This window comes from Bufo bufo, chromosome 4 (assembly GCF_905171765.1).
Source record: "Bufo bufo chromosome 4, aBufBuf1.1, whole genome shotgun sequence".
In the NCBI taxonomy this organism is placed as follows: Eukaryota; Metazoa; Chordata; class Amphibia; order Anura; family Bufonidae; genus Bufo; species Bufo bufo.
Genome location: NC_053392.1, coordinates 632,328,775 through 632,350,166, shown reverse-complemented (window position 1 = coordinate 632,350,166; position 21,392 = coordinate 632,328,775). Strand labels below are relative to the sequence as shown.

Here is a 21,392-nt window from a genome sequence, read left to right as displayed (position 1 = left end):
CCCTCAGGATCAGACACCCGGAAGTAAACAAGCGCTGCGGACGTGGAGGGGCGGGGCCTCAGTGTCACTACGGGCGCCATGATTTCTGGTGGAACGCAGAACCCGGAAGCTGTATCCATGGCAACCATGGCAGGTGTCATAAGTTACACTGCGCCTGCGCACAGTCCAGAGCCTCAGACATGGCGGACAACGTGAGAGAAATGAGGAGCCGCGTGCTGCTGGGGGAATACGGGAGCCGAAACGTGAGAGACCGGGGAGAGGGACATGTGAACGTATCCGTATAGAGGGGGGAGTGCAGCATGGGCATATACGTATAGAGGTGGAGGGGAGAGCTCCCTATAGACAGACACGTGGAGCCCCTCCATACACCCCGCACTACAGTCACCTCCTCCTGTACATTCCATACACCCCGCACTACAGTCACCTCCTCCTCCTGTACACTCCATACACCCCGCACTACAGTCACCTCCTCCTCCTGTACACTCCATACACCCCGCACTACAGTCACCTCCTCCTCCTGTACACTCCATACACCCCGCACTACAGTCACCTCCTCCTGTACACTCCATACACCCCGCACTACAGTCACCTTCTCCTCCTGTACACTCCATACACCCCGCACTACAGTCACCTCCTCCTCCTGTACACTCCATACACCCCGCACTACAGTCACCTCCTCCTGTACACTCCATACACCCCGCACTACAGTCACCTCCTCCTGTACACTCCATACACCCCGCACTACAGTCACCTCCTCCTGTACACTCCATACACCCCGCACTACAGTCACCTCCTCCTCCTGTACACTCCATACACCCCGCACTACAGTCACCTCCTCCTCCTGTACACTCCATACACCCCGCACTACAGTCACCTCCTCCTGTACACTCCATACACCCCGCACTACAGTCACCTTCTCCTCCTGTACACTCCATACACCCTGCACTACAGTCACCTCCTCCTGTACACTCCATACACCCTGCACTACAGTCACCTCCTCCTGTACACTCCATACACCCTGCACTACAGTCACCTCCTCCTGTACACTCCATACACCCCCACTACAGTCACCTCCTCCTGTACACTCCATACACCCCGCACTACAGTCACCTCCACCTCCTGTACACTCCATACACCCTGCACTACAGTCACCTCCTCCTCCTGTACACTCCATACACCCTGCACTACAGTCACCTCCTCCTGTACACTCCATACACCCTGCACTACAGTCACCTCCTCCTGTACACTCCATACACCCTGCACTACAGTCACCTCCTCCTCCTGTACACTCCATACACCCCGCACTACAGTCACCTCCTCCTGTACACTCCATACACCCTGCACTACAGTCACCTCCTCCTGTACACTCCATACACCCTGCACTACAGTCACCTCCTCCTGTACACTCCATACACCCCGCACTACAGTCACCTCCTCCTCCTGTACACTCCATACACCCCGCACTACAGTCACCTCCTCCTCCTGTACACTCCATACACCCCGCACTACAGTCACCTCCTCCTGTACACTCCATACACCCCGCACTACAGTCACCTCCTCCTGTACACTCCATACACCCTGCACTACAGTCACCTCCTCCTGTACACTCCATACACCCCGCACTACAGTCACCTCCTCCTCCTGTACACTCCATACACCCCGCACTACAGTCACCTCCTCCTCCTGTACACTCCATACACCCCGCACTACAGTCACCTCCTCCTCCTGTACACTCCATACACCCCGCACTAGTCACCTCCTCCTGTACACGCCATACACCCCGCACTACAGTCACCTCCTCCTGTACACGCCATACACCCCGCACTACAGTCACCTCTTCCTGTACACTCCATACACCCCGCACTACAGTCACCTCCTCCTCCTGTACACTCCATACACCCCGCACTACAGTCACCTCCTCCTCCTGTACACTCCATACACCCCGCACTACAGTCACCTCCTCCTCCTCCTGTACACTCCATACACCCCGCACTACAGTCACCTCCTCCTCCTCCTGTACACTCCATACACCCCGCACTACAGTCACCTCCTCCTCCTCCTGTACACTCCATACACCCCGCACTACAGTCACCTCCTCCTCCTCCTCCTGTACACTCCATACACCCCGCACTACAGTCTCCTCCTCCTCCTCCTCCTGTACACTCCATACACCCCGCACTACAGTCACCTCCTCCTCCTCCTCCTGTACACTCCATACACCCCGCACTACAGTCACCTCTTCCTCCTGTACACTCCATACACCCCGCACTACAGTCGCCTCCTCCTCCTCTTCCTCCTGTACACTCCATACACCCCGCACTACAGTCGCCCTCTTATTGCTTCACTATATTTAACTCCTGCTGCTTTTCCCCTGCAGGTTCACAGCACAGACTTCCCTGGGAATTACCCTGGATATGATGACAGCTGGGACCAGGAAAGGTTTGAGAAGGTAAGTGTGGGGGGTACCTACTTTTTATGGCTAATTTGAGTGTTGTGTTGTCTGGGAGGGGCACTTACCTTTGCATGTAGTGAGGGTCACGGGGGGGGGGCACACATTCTTTGGGTTAGGTGTGATGTCTTGTTGTTGTTGCCGGCAGGGTTTCCGGATCGACGTCATTGGGATGGAGGGCGACACCCTGGAGTTTGATATGGTCGGCATTGATGCTGCTATGGCGAATGCATTCAGACGCATCCTGCTAGCAGAGGTCGGTAATGGCCGCACGTGAGTGCGCGTATTATGGTCATGTGACTGACAGCCCCTCCCCTTCAGGTTCCTACCATGGCCGTGGAGAAGGTCTACGTGTACAAGAACACCTCCATCATCCAGGATGAGATCCTCGCCCATCGCCTTGGCCTCATCCCTATCCGCGCAGACCCCAGACTCTTCGAATATCGAAATTCAGGTCACAGCTGATCCAATCATTATACCACAGGGAGACCCCCACACCAAATGTGTCTGTTATTACCCCCCCAGTAATACATGCCGGATGTGAGGTCCGTGTGTCCCCCCCCAGTAATACATGCTGGATGTGAGGTCCGTGTGTGTCCCCCAGTAATACATGCTGGATGTGAGGTCCGTGTGTCCCCCCCAGTAATACATGCTGGATGTGAGGTCTGTGTGTCCCCCAGTCATACATGCTGGATGTGAGGTCTGTGTGTCCCCCCTAGTAATACATGCTGGATGTGAGGTCTGTGTGTCCCCCAGTAATACATGCCGGATGCGAGGTCTGTGTGTCCCCCAGTAATACATGCCGGTTGTGAGAGTCGATCACATGACCTACATTTGGGGATGTATAATAATGAGGCGCTCCGACCTCCTTTTCCTGCAGGGGACACAGAGGGCACGGAGATTGACACCCTGCAGTTTGAGCTGAGCGTCCGCTGCTCCAGGAACCCCCGCTCCTCCAAGGATTCTTCGGACCCCAATGAGCTTTATCTAGATCACAAAGGTTTGTGTAGAGATGGGTGGGGGGGGGGGGGGGTGCTGCTGTGCTGTGCAGTGCATGCTCGGCTCAGCTACATCTGGCATCTCCTCCTTCTCCTGCAGTGCACACCAGTCACATGAAGTGGCTTCCACAAGGCAACCAGGCCGACCTGTTCCCAGAGACGGACCCCCCTCGGCCGGTGCACCCTGACATTCTGATAGCACAGCTGCGGCCCGGGCAGGAGATCTATGTGGTCATGCACTGCGTCAAAGGCATTGGTGAGTGTGGGCGGAGGTGCGTCCCAGTAATGCGTTGTTTACACCCCCAGTAATGGCGGCCCGTCTGTCTCTGCAGGGAAGGATCACGCCAAGTTCTCTCCAGTGGCCACAGCCAGCTATCGCCTGCTCCCCGAGATCACGCTGCTGCGCCCCGTAGAGGGGGAACTAGCCGAACGACTGTGCCGCTGCTTCTCCCCAGGGGTTATGTCGGTGGACGTGGTCAAAGGTGAGCCCCGCCCCCTGCAGTCATATGACCAGACTTCTCCGCCCACATTCTCATAAGTCTCTTCTCAGGGAAGAAGGTGGCGCGGGTGGAGAACGCCCGGATGGACACGTGCAGCAGAGAGATTTTCCGCCATGATGATCTGAAGAACTTGGTGAAGATTGGAAGAGTGCGGGACCACTTCATATGTAAGTGTCAGGGCCCCCGCGCTGTGGCCCCATGTTCAGTATGGAGCTGATTCTAATGCTGCTTACCGCCCGGTGGTTGTGTGACCCCCGAGCAGAGTCTCGCCCTGTAGATGGAATCGGAGTTGTGGCGGTCACGTCCGGGGAGGGTCAGCATGGCGCCGTCATGTGACATTGTTGTTTTTAGTTTCCATAGAGTCGACGGGTATCCTGGCGCCGGACACGCTGCTGAAGGAGGCCATTAAAGTCCTGATGGGAAAATGTCGCCACTTCCTGGACGAGCTGGATGCCAAGAACATGGACTGAGGGGCCCCGCTGGCTCCCACTGTGTCTGCTGGGGGACCTGAAAAAACACAATAAAATGGGGAAAAAAAGGTGAAGCCGTGGTGTATAGAAGAGTGCAGCGCCCCCTGCAGGCTCCGGGGCACCGGCTGTACAGGCCTGGATAGTCTACTGCGCTTATGCAATACCATGTGCTCCACTCACCTCCAGAGCTGCAGGCGCACCCTTCTAGATGGCGCTTAAGGGGGTCGTCAAGCTGGTAGTAAAAAACATAAGGGGGGGGGGGCCCCCCCTTCCTGTCTCAAGGCCGCTCACTCTTTTGACTTTCGTACTGATGCTATTAACCCTCTGAATACCAGACGCCTGCAGTGTTACAGTATGTTCACATGATGGATTTAAAAAAAATATTACGTCTGAATGGAGCCTTACAGGGGGGTGATCACCCCATATAGACTCCCTGATCACCCCCCCCCCCCCCTCCTGTAAGGCTCCATTCAGACGTCCGTATGTGTTTTGCAGATCCACGGATCGGATCTGCAAAACACATACGGACGTTTGAATGGAGCCTTACAGGAGGGGGGGGGGGGGGTGATCAGGGAGTCTATATGGCGTGATCACCCCCCTGTCATTGATCACCCCCCCTTCCCCCGTAAGGCTCCATTCAGAAGTTAGTGGAAATTGTTTTTTTTGTTTTTTCTTACAAAGTCTCATATTCCACTAACTTGTGACAAAAAATAAAATCTCACATGAACTCACCATACCCCTCACGGAATCCAAATGCGTAAATTTTTTTAGAGATTTATATTCCAGACTTCTTCTCACGCTTTAGGGCCCCTAGAATGCCAGGGCAGTATAAATACCCCACATGTGACCCCATTTCGGAAAAGAAGACACCCCAAGGTATTCCGTGAGGGGCATATTGAGTCCATGAAAGATTGAAATTTTTGTCCCAAGTTAGCGGAACGGGAGACTTTGTGAGAAAAAAAAAATCATAAAAATCTATTTCCGCTAACTTGTGCCAAAAAAAAAAAAATTCTATGAACTCGCCATGCCCCTCATTGAATACCTTGGGGTGTCTTCTTTCCAAAATGGGGTCACATGTGAGGGGGCATGTTCTGCAATGGCTGAGTCAATCACCGGACCTGAATCCGATTGAGCATTTCACTTGCTGAAGACAAAACTGAAGGGAAAATGCCCCAAGAACAAGCAGGAGCTGAAGACAGTGGCAGTAGAGGCCTGGCAGAGCATCACCAGGGATGAGACCAGCGTCTGGTGATGTCTATGCGTTCCAGACTTCAGGCTGTAATTGACTGCAAAGGATTTGCAACCAAGTATTAAAAAGTGAGAGTTTGATTTATGATTATTATTCTGTCCCATTACTTTTGGTCCCTTAACAAGTGGGAGGCACATATGTAACTGCTGTAATTCCTGCACCGTTCACCTGATTTGGATGTAAATCCCCTCAGATTACAGCTGACAGTCTGCAGGTAAAGCACATCTTGTGTGTTTCATCTCACATCCATTGTGGTGGTGTATAGAGCCAAAAATGTTAGAATCGTGTCCATGTCCCAATATTTATGGACCTGACTGTATTCTAGAGATTATTATACACAGTGATCTCATATTCTATAGATCCATTATACACAATGATCTATTTGAAGCAATTTTTTTTTATTTATTTTTTTTATTATTGTTGACGATTATGACTTCTAGGTAATGAATATCCAAAAATCTGTGTCAGAAATATGGATTAATATTTACTGTCAGCCATGTCCTCACACCCACCATTGAGGACATGGCAGAGGGAATCAAGCTCCACAGGGGGCCCTGCTTCAAAGCCGCAGCCAGATAGCAGAAAACTCCTAGCAGGCCACATTTGGTTACATTTCACACCTCCAGTCAGACAGCACGGATCCTGCAGGAAAACCCCCAGCAGGAGGTATCAGCCCTTGCCAGGATCAATGATACCTCCTAGACATGTTGGCACCTACCTTTCATAAGGAATTATGAATCGCCCCGGCCATCGCAGGCGCAAACCGGATACATATTTGTGGCCACGATGAACATGCCCATGGTCTTTGAGGGTGGGATGCCAGGGAGGGGAGAAATACATATCTCCCCACAGAAACCAAATAACGGTACCATGCTTGGACTCTAGTTGTAGCCGGAACCCTGGCGGATCAATTGGGCCCGGAACCATCTTCCTGCGACTTTCTGGTCTGGGGCTATGAGCCCTAAGGGGTTTTATGGGTTATTTGCCGCCAGCACCAGAGAAGGCGGAGGGGACCCTACAACTAGGCGGGGAGGGGAGCGGCCGGCTACAGGTCATAATCCCATGCAAGCCAGCAGGTGGCATCTTTTCTCTGAAAGGGGGTCACATCGTGCAATGGGTTTGGAGGGACCTGCAACCGGCTGACATCACTGCCTCTGACGTGAATACAGCCAAGAACTCATCACTACCCAAAGGACTCATATATCTGGTAAACTGACTTATTGTTCTGCTTTAACCCTGTTGTACCCATATCACCTGTATCTGTAACCTCAGACCACTGTGTATATTCTGTGTGTATAGTGTTATATCTAGTGTGCCCTTAAGGCGATTAAATATATAATTTAATCTTGTGCTGTCTTGTATCTTGATCACGAATCCCCACGTCCGTGTTTCGGCCTAGTTATAAGCTACCGCGGGTTGGTTTCTCACCCTATATAATCCTGTTAGCGGACCAGGCTTATATCAAACGAGAAGCTGATGGCAGATACCCGGCTGAGACAGCGCTGTTTTACTGGGGCAGTGACCAGGCTCTCTCAGCTTGTTGCCTCTGTGCCCGCGTGGACAGGAGGTGTCTGTGTAAACTGTACCAACCTGACCTTACCTGCTCCTCCTGGAAGGAGTAACGTCTTGGTAACAAGTGACCATACTGCGTCTCGTGAGCTTGAGGTAGGTGACGGCACGAGGGGTGGTATTCGTCATAGTCAGGATCTCAGAAAATTACAATATAAGAGAATACCAATGATTTTTATACAGAAATGTTTGCTGAGAAGTCATCCCCGTATGTGCCGTCAATGCTTGGTCAAGGCTCCTTTTTCCATGAGTTCCTGCCTCAATGTGACCTGTGATCGGCCTGTGGTTCTGTTTTCTGGAAGCCCAGGTTGCTTTGATAGCGTTCTTCAGCTCATCTTCCTCTTGACAATACCCCTTTCTGTGGGGTTTAGGTCAGGTCAGTTTGCTGGCCAATGAAGCGCAGTGATCCCGGGGTTATTACACCAGGTTGGTACTTTTGGCAGTGAGGGCCGGTGCCAAGTCCTGCTGGAAAAATTAAATCAGCATCTCCATAAGACCTCATGCTCACGACCGTTGTGTGTTCTGCGGTCCGCAAACCGCGGATCTGCAAAACACGGATGGCGTTCGTGTGCGTTCCGGAATTTGCGGAAATGCACGGACAGCCTTTTATTAATATAACTGCCTATTCTTGTCCGCAAAGCGCGGAACAGAGCAACCGATGCGGAAAGCACACGGAGTGCTGTCCGCATCTTTTGCGGCCCCATTGAAGTGAACGGCCGTGTGCATGAGGCCTAAGGCAGCAGAGGGGAGCATGAAGGGCTCTAACGTCTAGAGGTAGACGTCTGTGCTGACTTTGGACTTGATATAATACAGTGGACAGACTCCAGCAGATGACATGACATCACCCTGGACCTTCACACTGAATTGTGTCCCTCTCCAGATGTGCACCTAGCCTTACTGCTGCCTGAGGCAAAAACTGAAACGGCGCCCCAACTCCGAATACCAATTTCTTAACCTAACCCCTTCCCTCCAGCCCTACTGTTTAAGACATACTTGGAAAACATTACATACTACAAAACATCCAGGGTAATACAGCGCCACATACTGCGCTACCCAATACTACACTGCAGAAACAGAAAATCCCCTTCCACTGCCCCCCTCTTGCCCCTATCGCCTCATTGGTGGTGCACCCCTGTGCCTCTCCGCTCTTCCTCTAAAGACAGAGATCTTGATTTCCAAATAAAATGCCACATTTTCTTTCATCTGAAAAGAGGACATTGGAGCAACAGACCAGACCCTTTCCTCCTTAGCCCAGGTAAGACGCTGCTGACCTTGTCTCTGGGTCTTGACACAAGGAATGAGACCGTTGTAGCCCAAGTCCTGGATACCTTCTCTGTGCGGTGGAAGCACCGACTCCAGCCCAGTCCACTTCTTGTGAATCTCCCCCAAATTCTTGAATCTCCTTTTCTTGACAATCCGTTCAAGGCTGCCATTATCCCTGTTGCTTGTGCTCCTTTTTCTATTAAACTTTTTTCACTCAACTTTCCATTCATATGCTTGGATACAGCGCTCCGTGAACAGCCATCTTCTTTAGCAATGACCTTTCGGGGCTTACCCTCCTTGTGGAGGGTGTCAAAGACTGTCTTCTGGACAACTGTCAAGCCAGCAGTCTTCCTCATGATTGTGTAGCCTACTGAACCAAACGGAGGGACTATTTAAAGGTTTATGAAACCTTTGCAGGTGTTTTCTGTTGATTAGATAATTGGAGTGGGAAACCAAGAGTCAAGATTAAACTTTTTCACAAGACTCAAATTTTCTGAGATCCTGACTTAATATAGTGTTAATAACCTCAGTGAAGTCCTATGTATAACAGGTTGTCCTTGCAGCTTCCACACCAGGAGATGTATCTTGTGTGCATGAAGAAGAAGACAACCCTTCTGGAAGAGAAGGTTTGAAGTGTCTGGCGACTCCAGTAACTTTCCTTTGAGAGTGAGCAGAGAAACGGGAACCAGGCCAAGCGAGGCCATCATGGGAGAAAGCCCATGACTTCAAAACACCTGAGTAGTTTAATAATTAAAAAAGGCACATTGTGTGCACCGATACATAAAAATACAGTGAGAATGATTATAGTAGGAATTCGAAGTTGATTGAGCTATGTATATATATTACGACTTTGCAGTCATACGTAAAAAAGCTGAAGTATTGTTAGATTCAATCCTCATGTGATTACACAATATAAAAAATAAAAAGGTGATCGTGTATTGGAACACTGGTAAAAACCCATGGTTTAAGGATACCCGCACATCAGCTGATGGACTTATACCCTCCAATATACTTTGTTTACGGACATTCATCTGCGATCTATGCAGGATCCGTAATAATAGATACCAGCCCTGCCTCCCACTCGATACACGTGGGACGCCGTGACTCGAATCTCCCAACCGGAGACGTCGCACAAGCAGCTGCAGTAGCCGGAGATTATCCATAAAGAGACGGCGGCACATTGAAGTGACATATCGTGGAGACAAGCGACTACGATCACTACGCTGAAGTAGCTGACAACTCCAGGACAGGTACCTCTATATCCAATTCTGCAGCCATGTGGGACGCCACTGTGAGCGCAGGCTGAATACCGCAATATTGTATATACCTGACATATAAGGTCATACAAATTACATGTGTACCTAAGAGTTGAGTTATACCATACTGGACAGCATACGAATATACAATATCTCCGTGCAACATGTATATATAACAATATAAACTCTGCTCTATCAAAGCTGCTCTCCATTTACGGGAGCGAATAAATCAGGACTTGCAGATGTGATGTTTTAGAGGCTATTATAGACGCCAAACAATATATATCTTCTGGATTGGACAGTATAAGAACACCTACACTTCTTTTATCATTGGTGCAGAATTGTAGAGTTGAGGCTCCTCTCCTCTGGATTGTAGAGTTGAGGCTCCTCTCCTCTGGATTGTAGAGTTGAGGCTCCTCTCCTCTGGATTGTAGAGTTGAGGCTCCTCTGGATTTTAGAGTTGAGGCTCCTCTGGATTGTAGAGTTGAGGCTCCTCTCCTCTGGATTGTAGAGCTGAGGCTCCTCTCCTCTGGATTGTAGAGCTGAGGCTCCTCTCCTCTGGATTGTAGAGCTGAGGCTCCTCTCCTCTGGATTGTAGAGCTGAGGCTCCTCTCCTCTGGATTGTAGAGCTGAGGCTCCTCTCCTCTGGATTGTAGAGCTGAGGCTCCTCTCCTCTGGATTGTAGAGCTGAGGCTCCTCTCCTCTGGATTGTAGAGTTGAGGCTCCTCTCCTCTGGATTGTAGAGTTGAGGCTCCTCTCCTCTGGATTGTAGAGTTGAGGCTCCTCTGGATTGTAGAGTTGAGGCTCCTCTCCTCTGGATTGTAGAGTTGAGGCTCCTCTCCTCTGGATTGTAGAGTTGAGGCTCCTCTCCTCTGGATTGTAGAGTTGAGGCTCCTCTCCTCTGGATTGTAGAGTTGAGGCTCCTCTGGATTGTAGAGTTGAGGCTCCTCTGGATTGTAGAGTTGAGGCTCCTCTGGATTGTAGAGTTGAGGCTCCTCTGGATTGTAGAGTTGAGGCTCCTCTGGATTGTAGAGTTGAGGCTCCTCTGGATTGTAGAGTTGAGGCTCCTCTCCTCTGGATTGTAGAGTTGAGGCTCCTCTCCTCTGGATTGTAGAGCTGTGGCTCCTCTCCTCTGGATTGTAGAGCTGAGGCTCCTCTCCTCTGGATTGTAGAGCTGAGGCTCCTCTCCTCTGGATTGTAGAGCTGAGGCTCCTCTCCTCTGGATTGTAGAGCTGAGGCTCCTCTCCTCTGGATTGTAGAGCTGAGGCTCCTCTCCTCTGGATTGTAGAGCTGAGGCTCCTCTCCTCTGGATTGTAGAGCTGAGGCTCCTCTCCTCTGGATGAAGCTCCTTGCAGCCTGTTTACTGATATAAACCATTTGATAAATTATCTTGAATGAATTGGGACAAAACTGAAGCGTTGTGCTGGGGTTTTGAGATCCTCTCCTGGATTTAAAAACCGGACAGCACAACCGTGATGTGAAAGTAGCCTTAGCTGGATGAGGAATAACGAGGGTTTGGAGAGAACGCGGTGCGGAGTCCGGAGCCACAGGGATTATAATATTACTGTCACGAGGGTATCAAGAGCCACGTCTGACTCCGTTATACCCGGGGTCAGGAAGTCGCAGCGGGTGGCTGCGCGCTCTATATCTAAAGATCACGTTGTTTCTTAGTGATTGTTTTCTGTGTTTGCCTTGCTATCCTTTTTGTCTCTCTCAGGGATCCGTAGCTTCTCCTCCTCAGCTGTTTCTTGTCTGCCACTCCCAACCTCCTTATATTCTCCCCTCACACTTCTCTAGTTGCCAGTTATAGAGCTTCCTGCCTGGACATCTATACTGACCCACTGGAGTGGTTAATCCTGGTTGTTGTTCCTGTGTGCTACCCTCCGGATCCCTGTTGGGCTTATTGTTGTCTCCTGTTGTCGCCCACCTGGGATTATATGTTGAGTCTGTATTGTCTGTCCTCCCCTTGGTGTTTTCCCTTAGAGTTAGTGGTGCGGACTAGTGTTCCCATCGCCCTGTTCACTACCTAGGGCTCAGCTCAGGGAAAGCCAGGGCTTTAGGCACGTGATCGGCGTACGGGTGAGGAACCCGTCTAGGGACGTCAGGGCAGCCAGGTGCCAGCCGCCAGGTGAGTCAGGGGTCACCACCTTCCCTCTCACTTGGTCAGGGCCTTCCTCGTTCCCTCCCTCTGTGTCACGTATGTGATAGCCACGCCGACCGTGATATTATAACTGGCCCTTACTTTTTGAGAAAAAAATAAAAAAAAATTAATTTTTTGTTTGTTGTTTTTTTTTTCTCTCTCTACTTAGAATCCAATATGGATCCTATTGATGCCTTGGCAAAACAGCTTCAAGGCCTGTCTTTGGAGGTGGCAGGATTGAAGGCGTCTGTTCTCCAACAACAGCAGCAAATGCAGCAGACCGCACCCCCAGCGGTTGCTATGGGTAACCAGGTAGTTACAGAACCCAAAGTTGTTCTTCCTGACAGATTTTCTGGGGGAAGGGACAAATTTGCGACGTTCCGTGAGGCCTGCAAATTATACTTTAAGTTGCACCCTTACTCCTCAGGTCATGAAGAGCGGGTAGGGATTGTCATTTCCCTGCTTCAGGGGGACCCACAATCCTGGGCGTTCTCGTTACCCCCTGGTTCCCAGGCTCTTCGGTCAGTGGAGGGATTTTTTGGGGCTTTGGGTCTCATATATGATGACCCTGACCGAGTCGCCCTGGCTGAGTCGAAGTTACGGAGACTCCTACAGGGAGATCGGTCAGCAGAGGAATATTGCTCAGAGTTCCGTAGGTGGGCTACGGATACTCAGTGGAACGACCCGGCTCTCAGGAGTCAGTTCTGCTCTGGGTTATCTGAAAGGGTTAAGGATGCACTGGCGCTGTATGAGACCCCCCTTTCCCTTGATGCGGTTATGTCCCTCTCTATCAGAATAGATAGACGTCTTAGGGAGAGATCGAAAATTCCGGAGCAATTGGTTACCTCTCCCAAACAACAGTCAGCCTGTACTGACTTAGATGAGCCTATGCAGCTAGGCGGAACTTCTCGTCAGGTCCGTCCTCCCGAGGTTCGCCGTAGGGGGGGGGGCTTGTTTTTTCTGTGGGGGGAGGGGTCATTTCATTAATGTCTGTCCCTCCTTTCTCAAAAACAAAAGACCGTCGGAAAACTACTAACCCCGGGCTGTGCGGAGGATGTCAGCCGGGGGGGTATACGTTTCCTCCATACGAACATCTCAATTTGTGTTACCAGCGGTCATTGTTTTTGGTGTTAAGACGGAGTCTATTTCTTTTTTTCTAGACAGTGGAGCAGGGGTAAACTTGATTGATGCCCATTTTGCCCGCACTATGGGTTTGTCTCTCAGTACGCTGCAGAGACCTATTCCCGTATTCGCTATAGATTCTGCTCCTCTGTCTCAGAGAAACCTCACCCACATTGTTCATAATTTACACCTTCGGGTAGGGGACCACCATAATGAGTGTCTTTCATGTTACGTTCTGGAGGGCCTTCCCTCTCCTGTGGTATTGGGTCTTCCCTAGTTGATAGCGCACAATCCAGTGGTGGATTGGCAGGCCAGGGAGATATTGGAGTGGAGTGAGCAGTGCAGAGAGAATTGCTTAAATAACAATTGCTTAATCGCCTCCATAACTACCCTACCTACATTTATTTCGGACTTTGAGGACGTTTTTTCTGAAAAGGGTTGTCAGAAGCTACCACCTCATCGTCCTTATGATTGCCCGGTTAACCTTATTCCCGGGGCAAAATTACCCAAGTCCAGGTTGTATAATCTTTCGGGTCCAGAGAGACAAGCCATGAAAGATTATATCTCCGAGAGCTTGGCTAAGGGACACATCAGACCCTCTTCTTCACCCGTGGCTGCAGGGTTTTTCTTTGTTAAAAAGAAAGATGGGGGCCTGCGTCCTTGCCTAGATTTCCGTGAGTTAAACCGGATAACCATCCGAGACCCATACCCTCTTCCTCTCATTCCTGACCTTTTTAAATCAGATTGCGGGTGCTAGGTGGTTCTCCAAACTTGATCTTAGGGGGGCCTACAATCTGATTCGTATCAGGGAAGGGGATGAGTGGAAGACAGCGTTTAACACCCCTGAGGGGCATTATGAAAATCTAGTTATGCCTTTCGGTCTGACCAATGCCCCCGCTGTCTTCCAACATTTCGTTAATGATATTTTTAGTCATCTCATCGGCAGGTTTGTAGTCATATACCTAGATGATATCTTAATTTATTCGGCTGATCTGAAAACACATGAGGTGCATGTCAGGCAAGTACTGCAGGTCCTACGGACGAATAAATTATATGCGAAAATTGAAAAATGTGTCTTCGCCGTTCAGGAATTACAGTTCCTGGGATATCTATTATCTGCTTCAGGTTTCCGTATGGATCCTGGGAAGGTCCAGGCAATTTTAGATTGGGATCTTCCTGAGAACCTTAAAGCCCTACAACGGTTTTTGAGTTTCGCTAATTTCTATAGAAAGTTCATTAAAAATTATTAAGTGATCGTTAAACCCCTTACCGACATGACTAGGAAGGGGACGGATTTTTCCAAATTGTCTGACGCCGCTAAAGATGCATTTTCCTCTCTAAAAGAGAGGTTTACCTCGGCACCTGTTCTAATACAACCTGATGTCTCCCAGCCTTTTATTGTTGAGGTAGATGCGTCAGAGGTGGGAGTGGGAGCTGTATTGTCTCAGGGTCCGTCTCCTGGCAAATGGCGTCCTTGCGCTTTCTTTTCCAAAAAATTATCTTCTGCGGAGAAGAATTATGATATTGGAAATAGGGAACTGTTGGCGATTAAACTGGCACTTGAAGAGTGGCGTCACTTCTTAGAGGGAGCAATCCACCCCGTCACGGTGATTACGGATCACAAGAACCTTCTGTACCTAGAATCGGCTAAACGTCTCACCCCTAGACAAGCTAGGTGGTCGCTATTCTTTACCAGATTTAACTTTGCAATCACCTATCGTCCTGGGGCAAAAAATACCAAGGCAGACGCATTATCTCGTAGTTTCCCTGGAGGGGGTAATGTTAGTGATGGTACCTATTTTACAAAGAGGAGTGGTTGTCTCTGCTGTACACTCTGTTCTAGAGGGAAAGGTGTTAGAGGCCCAGGGGGACGCCCCGGCCTCTTGCCCCTCAGAGAAATTGTTTGTACCGTTAAACCTGCGTCTTGAATTATTAAAAGAACATCATAATTCGGCACTTGCTGGGCACCCGGGTAGTAAAGCAACCTTGGAGCTTTTATCTCGTCGTTTTTGGTGGCCAAGGTTGCGTCAGGATGTAATGGATTTCGTGTCTACTTGTTCTACTTGTGCACGCGCGAAAGTCTCTCATACACGTCCAGCAGGGTCTTTATTGCCACTTTTCATCCCCAATAAGCCATGGACACATCTGTCAATGGATTTCATCACTGACTTACCGTTGTCGGCGGGTAAAACAGTTATCTTGGTAGTAGTAGACAGGTTTAGCAAAATGGTACACTTTATTGCGCTACCCGCACTTCCTAATGCTAAAACTCTCGCTCAGGTGTTTATCAGTGAAATCGTGAAGCTTCACGGGGTCCCTTCCGATGTTGTTTCGGATCGGGGAACCCAGTTTATTTCTAAGTTTTGGAAAGCTTTTTGTTCCCGTTTGGGGGTTCACTTGTCCTTTTCCTCAGCTTTCCATCCTCAGTCGAATGGACAGACTGAGCGTACCAACCAAAACCTAGAAACATATTTAAGGTGTTTTGTGTCTGAAAACCAAGAGTTGTGGTCATCATATTTACCGTTAGCTGAGTTTGCCATAAATAATCATTATCAGGAGTCCACTGGCAAGTCACCATTCCTTGGTGCATACGGTTTTCATTCCCAATTTTGTACTTTCAGAGAGGGGGGGTCTTCTGGGGTTCCCGAAGAGGAAAGGTTTTCTTCATCTCTTTCATCGGTATGGCAGAAGGTGCAAGTTAACTTGAAAAAGATGAGTGGTAAATATAAATGCATGGCCGATAAGAAACGGTCGCCAGGTCCGGACCTAGGAGTGAATGACTATGTGTGGTTGTCTACTAGGAATATTAGGTTGAAGGTTCCCTCTTGGAAACTGGGCCCTAGGTTCATTGGTCCTTATAAAATAGTAGCCGTTATTAACCCTGTGGCTTTTCGCCTGGAGCTACCTCAGACTTTTAAGATCCATAACGTCTTCCATAAATCGTTACTCAAGAAGTATGTTCCACCTCTAGAACCATCGCCGCTGCCATCTCCTCCTGTTATTGTGGCTGGTAATCTGGAGTTTCAAATAGCCAGAATTGTTGATTCTCGTCGGGTCCGCCGCTCTCTTCAGTATCTGGTGCATTGGAGGGGTTACGGCCCCGAGGAAAGAATGTGGGTTCCAGCATCAGAGGTAAACGCCAACAGGTTAATTCAGGCTTTCCATGCCTCTCATCCGGAGAGACCTGGTCCTGAGTGTCCGGAGGCCCCTCGTGAAAGGGGGGGTACTGTCACGAGGGTATCAAGAGCCACGTCTGACTCCGTTATACCCGGGGTCAGGAAGTCGCAGCGGGTGGCTGCGCGCTCTATATCTAAAGATCACGGTGTTTCTTAGTGATTGTTTTCTGTGTTTGCCTTGCTATCCTTTTTGTCTCTCTCAGGGATCCGTAGCTTCTCCTCCTCAGCTGTTTCTTGTCTGCCACTCCCAACCTCCTTATATTCTCCCCTCACACTTCTCTAGTTGCCAGTTATAGAGCTTCCTGCCTGGACATCTATACTGACCCACTGGAGTTGTGTATCCTGGTTGTCGTTCCAGAGTGCTACCCTCCGGATCCCTGTTTGGCTTATTGTTGTCTCCTGTTGTCGCCCACCTGGGAATATATGTTGAGTCTATGTTGTCTGTCCTCCCCTTGGTGTTTTCCCTTAGAGTTAGTGGTGCGGACTAGTGTTCCCATCGTCCTGTTCACTACCTAGGGCTCAGCTCAGGGAAAGCCAGGGCTTTAGGCACGTGATCGGCGTACGGGTGAGGAACCCGTCTAGGGACGTCAGGGCAGCCAGGTGCCAGCCGCCAGGTGAGTCAGGGGTCACCATCTTCCCTCTCACTTGGGCAGGGCCTTCCTCGTTCCCTCCCTCTGTGTCACGTATGTGATAGCCACGCCGACCGTGATAATTACACATCGTAATCCAGAGTTTATGAAAGTAGGTACCACCAGTGTCACATCCCTTCCAACAGAGATCAGAGTCGTTAGGGTTGGTCTGTGCAATCTTTGTTGGGGGTTAAACGTTCGTGTAGGACATTCCCAGTGATGTGTTCCTCGTGAGATGTGAGTAGTCCAGTAGTAAGCAATTTTCCAGTCTGTCGATTTCCCATCTTGGTATACTGGTTTTCTTTGTTGTTAGTTAAGTCCTTGTAGAAAGTGGTAATGCCTTTGATGTCCAGGGCTGCACCTGCCATGAGGCGAGATAAGCATCTCGCCTCAGGCAGTGGCCAACCAGCCTCTGAGGAGTGGCAGTTTATGGCAGGGACAGGAGTCTATGGCTCTTGGAGGTACTCTGGGTCAGAATTACTACTATTGGTACTATTAACAGTGTGTAGGGGGGACTATCTGTATGGCACTATTCTTGCAGTACAGTGTTTGGGGGCATTGGGGAGCACAGCAAGCATAGTAATAGGGGTAGCAGCAGGATAACAATGATGGGATGGAGGATGATGGAAAGTGAGGAACCTAACACATCTGTATGGCCAACTCTGCAGAAAACAGACAAGCCTAAAATAAGTTATCATGGTGGTCTGGTCCAAACGAAGAAGATGAGGAAAGAGAACACCTACATCAAAGGAGACATTACTGCATGTAATGGGTATGAGGTTTGCTGTATTCTCCTGTGTGTTTGGTAGAGCTGTATAAAATGTCCATCTGAATGTCCATCTCCATTTCATTTTTCACCTCTGGTAGCAGGATCGGCCCAGAATATGTCGGATTCCATTTCTTTCCCAATTTGAAACACTGTTTGCTCCTAAGAGGGCAGATTTATCATTAAAATACGACACTTTTGTAATGTGAAAGTTGCAGACTGCATGTTGGCAGCCTATTAAACGCCAAATGCGCTAAAACTTGTGCTCATATGTTTCTCCGAGGCCTCTCCACTCTCCCACATTTATCTTCTTTGACTCCAGTTTTCTGATCTACAAACATTGAAATCTCTGCAGGCCGGAAATATCAGGACAGGTGCACGGACTGCCGGACGCCGCCACTACTTTATGATTGGGTACGCCCCACAGACTAAGGAAGAGCCCGGCCGGGACTGGACAGTCAGAGGGTGGAATGATTTCCTTTTTTCCCAACTATTTTCCAATTTTCCTGGAGTTTCATAGGATTGCGTGGAAATAATGAGAGAATTCCAGATGGCTTTAAAAGGTTCCACGTATGGAGGAGGTTATTTCCATCTGTTCATAACGGTTTTCAGGGAGAGCCCCCATTTTGTACTTCACGTTGCGCTCCCGGAGGGTCTTGGTGATTGGGGGGGGGTGAGGTCGCAGCAGAGAGGTCCGGGAATAGCGGAGTATTTTGGGATGCTTCTGGGAGAGTTCTTCTTCTCCTGGCTTCTTGTAGGAGACGTTCTCGCTCGTATATCTCTCGGTGCGTTTTCCGGGGCAGATTTACCCTTCGGGAGGCAGTGTGCCTGGCTGATGAAATCGGAGTCATCCTGAGAGGATAGAAGGTAGGAGATGAAATCATTAGGTAAAATTCCAGCAGAGACCCCCTTACGTTACTGCTATTAAGGGGTGACCGGTCTACTACGTCCCTTAAAGGGGTTATGTCACAAAACCAGCCTCTGGATCTGAACACTTTAGTAATTCCATGTCATTAAGCATTTAGTACAGCCCCTGAGCTATTCAAACAAATATCTGTGCAGCGCCACCTGCTGTTAGTTCTTTTACCTATTTTTTTGTCTACTTCCTTCAGGTGGTCGCACACGCTCATTTTAAATCCAACTGCCACAGCTGGGGCAGTTACGGGGATAGAGCTGCAGCAGAAAGGACATGCCCCCCGAGCTGCCAGGCTTAAGATAATCTAGCAGAGCAATTGGAGCAATGAATGTGGAGATCTCTGGATCCATGTGAGGAGCAGGGCTGGTTCTAGCGTCGTTAGACAGAGACTGCCATGTCCTATATGATGGCTGCTTTTCATTTTTTACATCAGTCATGGCATAACCCCTATAATTAATCTCTTTCTGGGCGTTATGGCATGCGTCCTCTACCTCGCTGTGGGCGGCTGTCAAGTCCTCCATTTTGTTTTCTAGGTGGGACATCCCATTACACAATTTCTCTACAGCTGTTTGTACAGGTTGCATCTTTTGGCGTAAATTGCAATAAATCTTGTTTTACACTGAGGTTGCCGCGTCTCTGAGCCTGTAGTCAGTGACAGGCCCATCCAGCTGTGGAGGGGATCGATCGGTGAGATCTGCAGGTGCAGGCCGATCCGGCTGTGGAGGGGATCGATCGGTGAGATCTGCAGGTGCAGGCCGATCCGGCTGTGGAGGGGATCGATCGGTGAGATCTGCAGGTGCAGGCCGATCCGGCTGTGGAGGGGATCGATCGGTGAGATCTGCAGGTGCAGGCCAGTCTGGCTGTGGAGGGGATCTATCGGTGAGATCTGCAGGTGCAGGCCCATCAGGCTGTGGAGGGGGGGGGGGGGGGGGGGGGGGGGGGGGGGGGGGGGGGGGGTGACATCTGCAGGTGCAGGCCAATCCGGCTGTGGAGGGGATCGATCGATGAGATCTGCAGGTGCAGGCCGATCCGGCTGTGGAGGGGATCGATCGGTGAGATCTGCAGGTGTAGGCCGATCCAGCTGTGGAGGGGATCTATCGGTGAGATCTGCAGGTGCAGGCCGATCCGGCTGTGGAGGGGATCGATCGGTGAGATCTGCAGGTGCAGGCCAGTCTGGCTGTGGAGGGGATCTATCGGTGAGATCTGCAGGTGCAGGCCCATCAGGCTGTGGAGGGGGGGGGGTGAGATCTGCAGGTGCAGGCCGATCCGGCTGTGGAGGGGATCGATCGGTGAGATCTGCAGGTGCAGGCCGATTCGGCTGTGGAGGGGATCGATCGGTGAGATCTGCAGGTGCAGGCCGATCCGGCTGTGGAGGGGATCTATCGGTGAGATCTGCAGGTGCAGGCCGATCCGGCTGTGGAGGGGATCGATCGGTGAGATCTGCAGGTGCAGGCCAGTCTGGCTGTGGAGGGGATCTATCGGTGAGATCTGCAGGTGCAGGCCCATCCGGCTGTGGAGGGGATCTATCGGTGAGATCTGCAGGTGCAGGCCAGTCCGGCTGTGGAGGGGGGGGGGTGAGATCTGCAGGTGCAGGCCGATCCGGCTGTGGAGGGGATCTATCGGTGAGATCTGCAGGTGCAGGCCGATCCGGCTGTGGAGGGGAGGTTGATCTGTGAGATCTGCAGGTGCAGGCCGATCCGGCTGTGGAGGGGGGGGGGTGAGATCTGCAGGTGCAGGCCGATCCGGCTGTGGAGGGGGGGGGTGAGATATGCAGGTGCAGGCCGATCCGGCTGTGGAGGGGATCTATCGGTGAGATCTGCAGGTGCAGGCCAGTCCGGCTGTGGAGGGGGGGGTGAGATCTGCAGGTGCAGGCCGATCCAGCTGTGGAGGGGATCTATCGGTGAGATCTGCAGGTGCAGGCCGATCCGGCTGTGGAGGGGAGGTTGATCTGTGAGATCTGCAGGTGCAGGCCGATCCGGCTGTGGAGGGGGGGGGGTGAGATCTGCAGGTGCAGGCCGATCCGGCTGTGGAGGGGGGGGGGTGAGATCTGCAGGTGCAGGCCGATCCGGCTGTGGAGGTTGATCTGTGAGATATGCAGGTGCAGGCCGATCCGGCTGTGGAGGGGAGGTGATCTGTGAGATCTGCAGGTGCAGGCCGATCCGGCTGTGGAGGGGGGGGGTGAGATCTGCAGGTGCAGGCCGATCCGGCTGTGGAGGTTGATCTGTGAGATATGCAGGTGCAGGCCGATCCGGCTGTGGAGGGGGGGGGGGGTGAGATCTGCAGGTGCAGGCCGATCCGGCTGTGGAGGTTGATCTGTGAGATATGCAGGTGCAGGCCGATCCGGCTGTGGAGGGGGGGGGGGGGGGGGGGGGGGGGGCTGTGAGATGCAGGTGCAGGCCGATCCGGCTGTGGAGGGGATCTATCGGTGAGATCTGCAGGTGCAGGCCGATCCGGCTGTGGAGGGGGGGGGGGGTGAGATCTGCAGGTGCAGGCCGATCCGGCTGTGGAGGGGGGGGTGAGATCTGCAGGTGCAGGCCGATCCGGCTGTGGAGGGGATCTATCGGTGAGATATGCAGGTGCAGGCCGATCCGGCTGTGGAGGGGAGGTTGATCTGTGAGATCTGCAGGTGCAGGCTCTTTTATGGCAGATGTTTAATGTGAAGCTGTAAGGACTGGGAGTTCTGGGTGTAGATTCTTTCTTACGCTTTTATGGCGGTTCGGACAGGTATTTCAGCAGGGATGGGGTGGGGGGCAGTGGCTTCTAATATGGCTCAATGTTAGAGGCAGGGTAGAGGTTTGGGAGATTTTTATTCCACCGCCATCTTGTGGCTCAGGTGCTGCGCTTGTACATGACGTGGATCGTGTCGGCTGCTTTTCTTTCTTGTCACTT

At 51.0% G+C, this 21,392-nt stretch overlaps 1 protein-coding gene across 1 annotated transcript; it reads left to right on the top strand.

Moving 5' to 3' along the window:
- The first annotated feature begins 142 nt into the window (after positions 1-142).
- POLR1C (RNA polymerase I and III subunit C) lies at positions 143-4,804 on the top strand. Its single transcript, XM_040427663.1, has 9 exons — positions 143-242; positions 2,378-2,449; positions 2,598-2,705; positions 2,771-2,903; positions 3,330-3,449; positions 3,548-3,703; positions 3,780-3,929; positions 3,998-4,114; positions 4,299-4,804. The coding sequence occupies exons 1-9, from the start codon at positions 180-182 to the stop codon at positions 4,415-4,417; spliced, it is 1,038 nt and encodes a 345-aa protein (XP_040283597.1). The 5' UTR covers positions 143-179; the 3' UTR covers positions 4,418-4,804.
- The last annotated feature ends 16,588 nt before the right edge of the window (positions 4,805-21,392 follow it).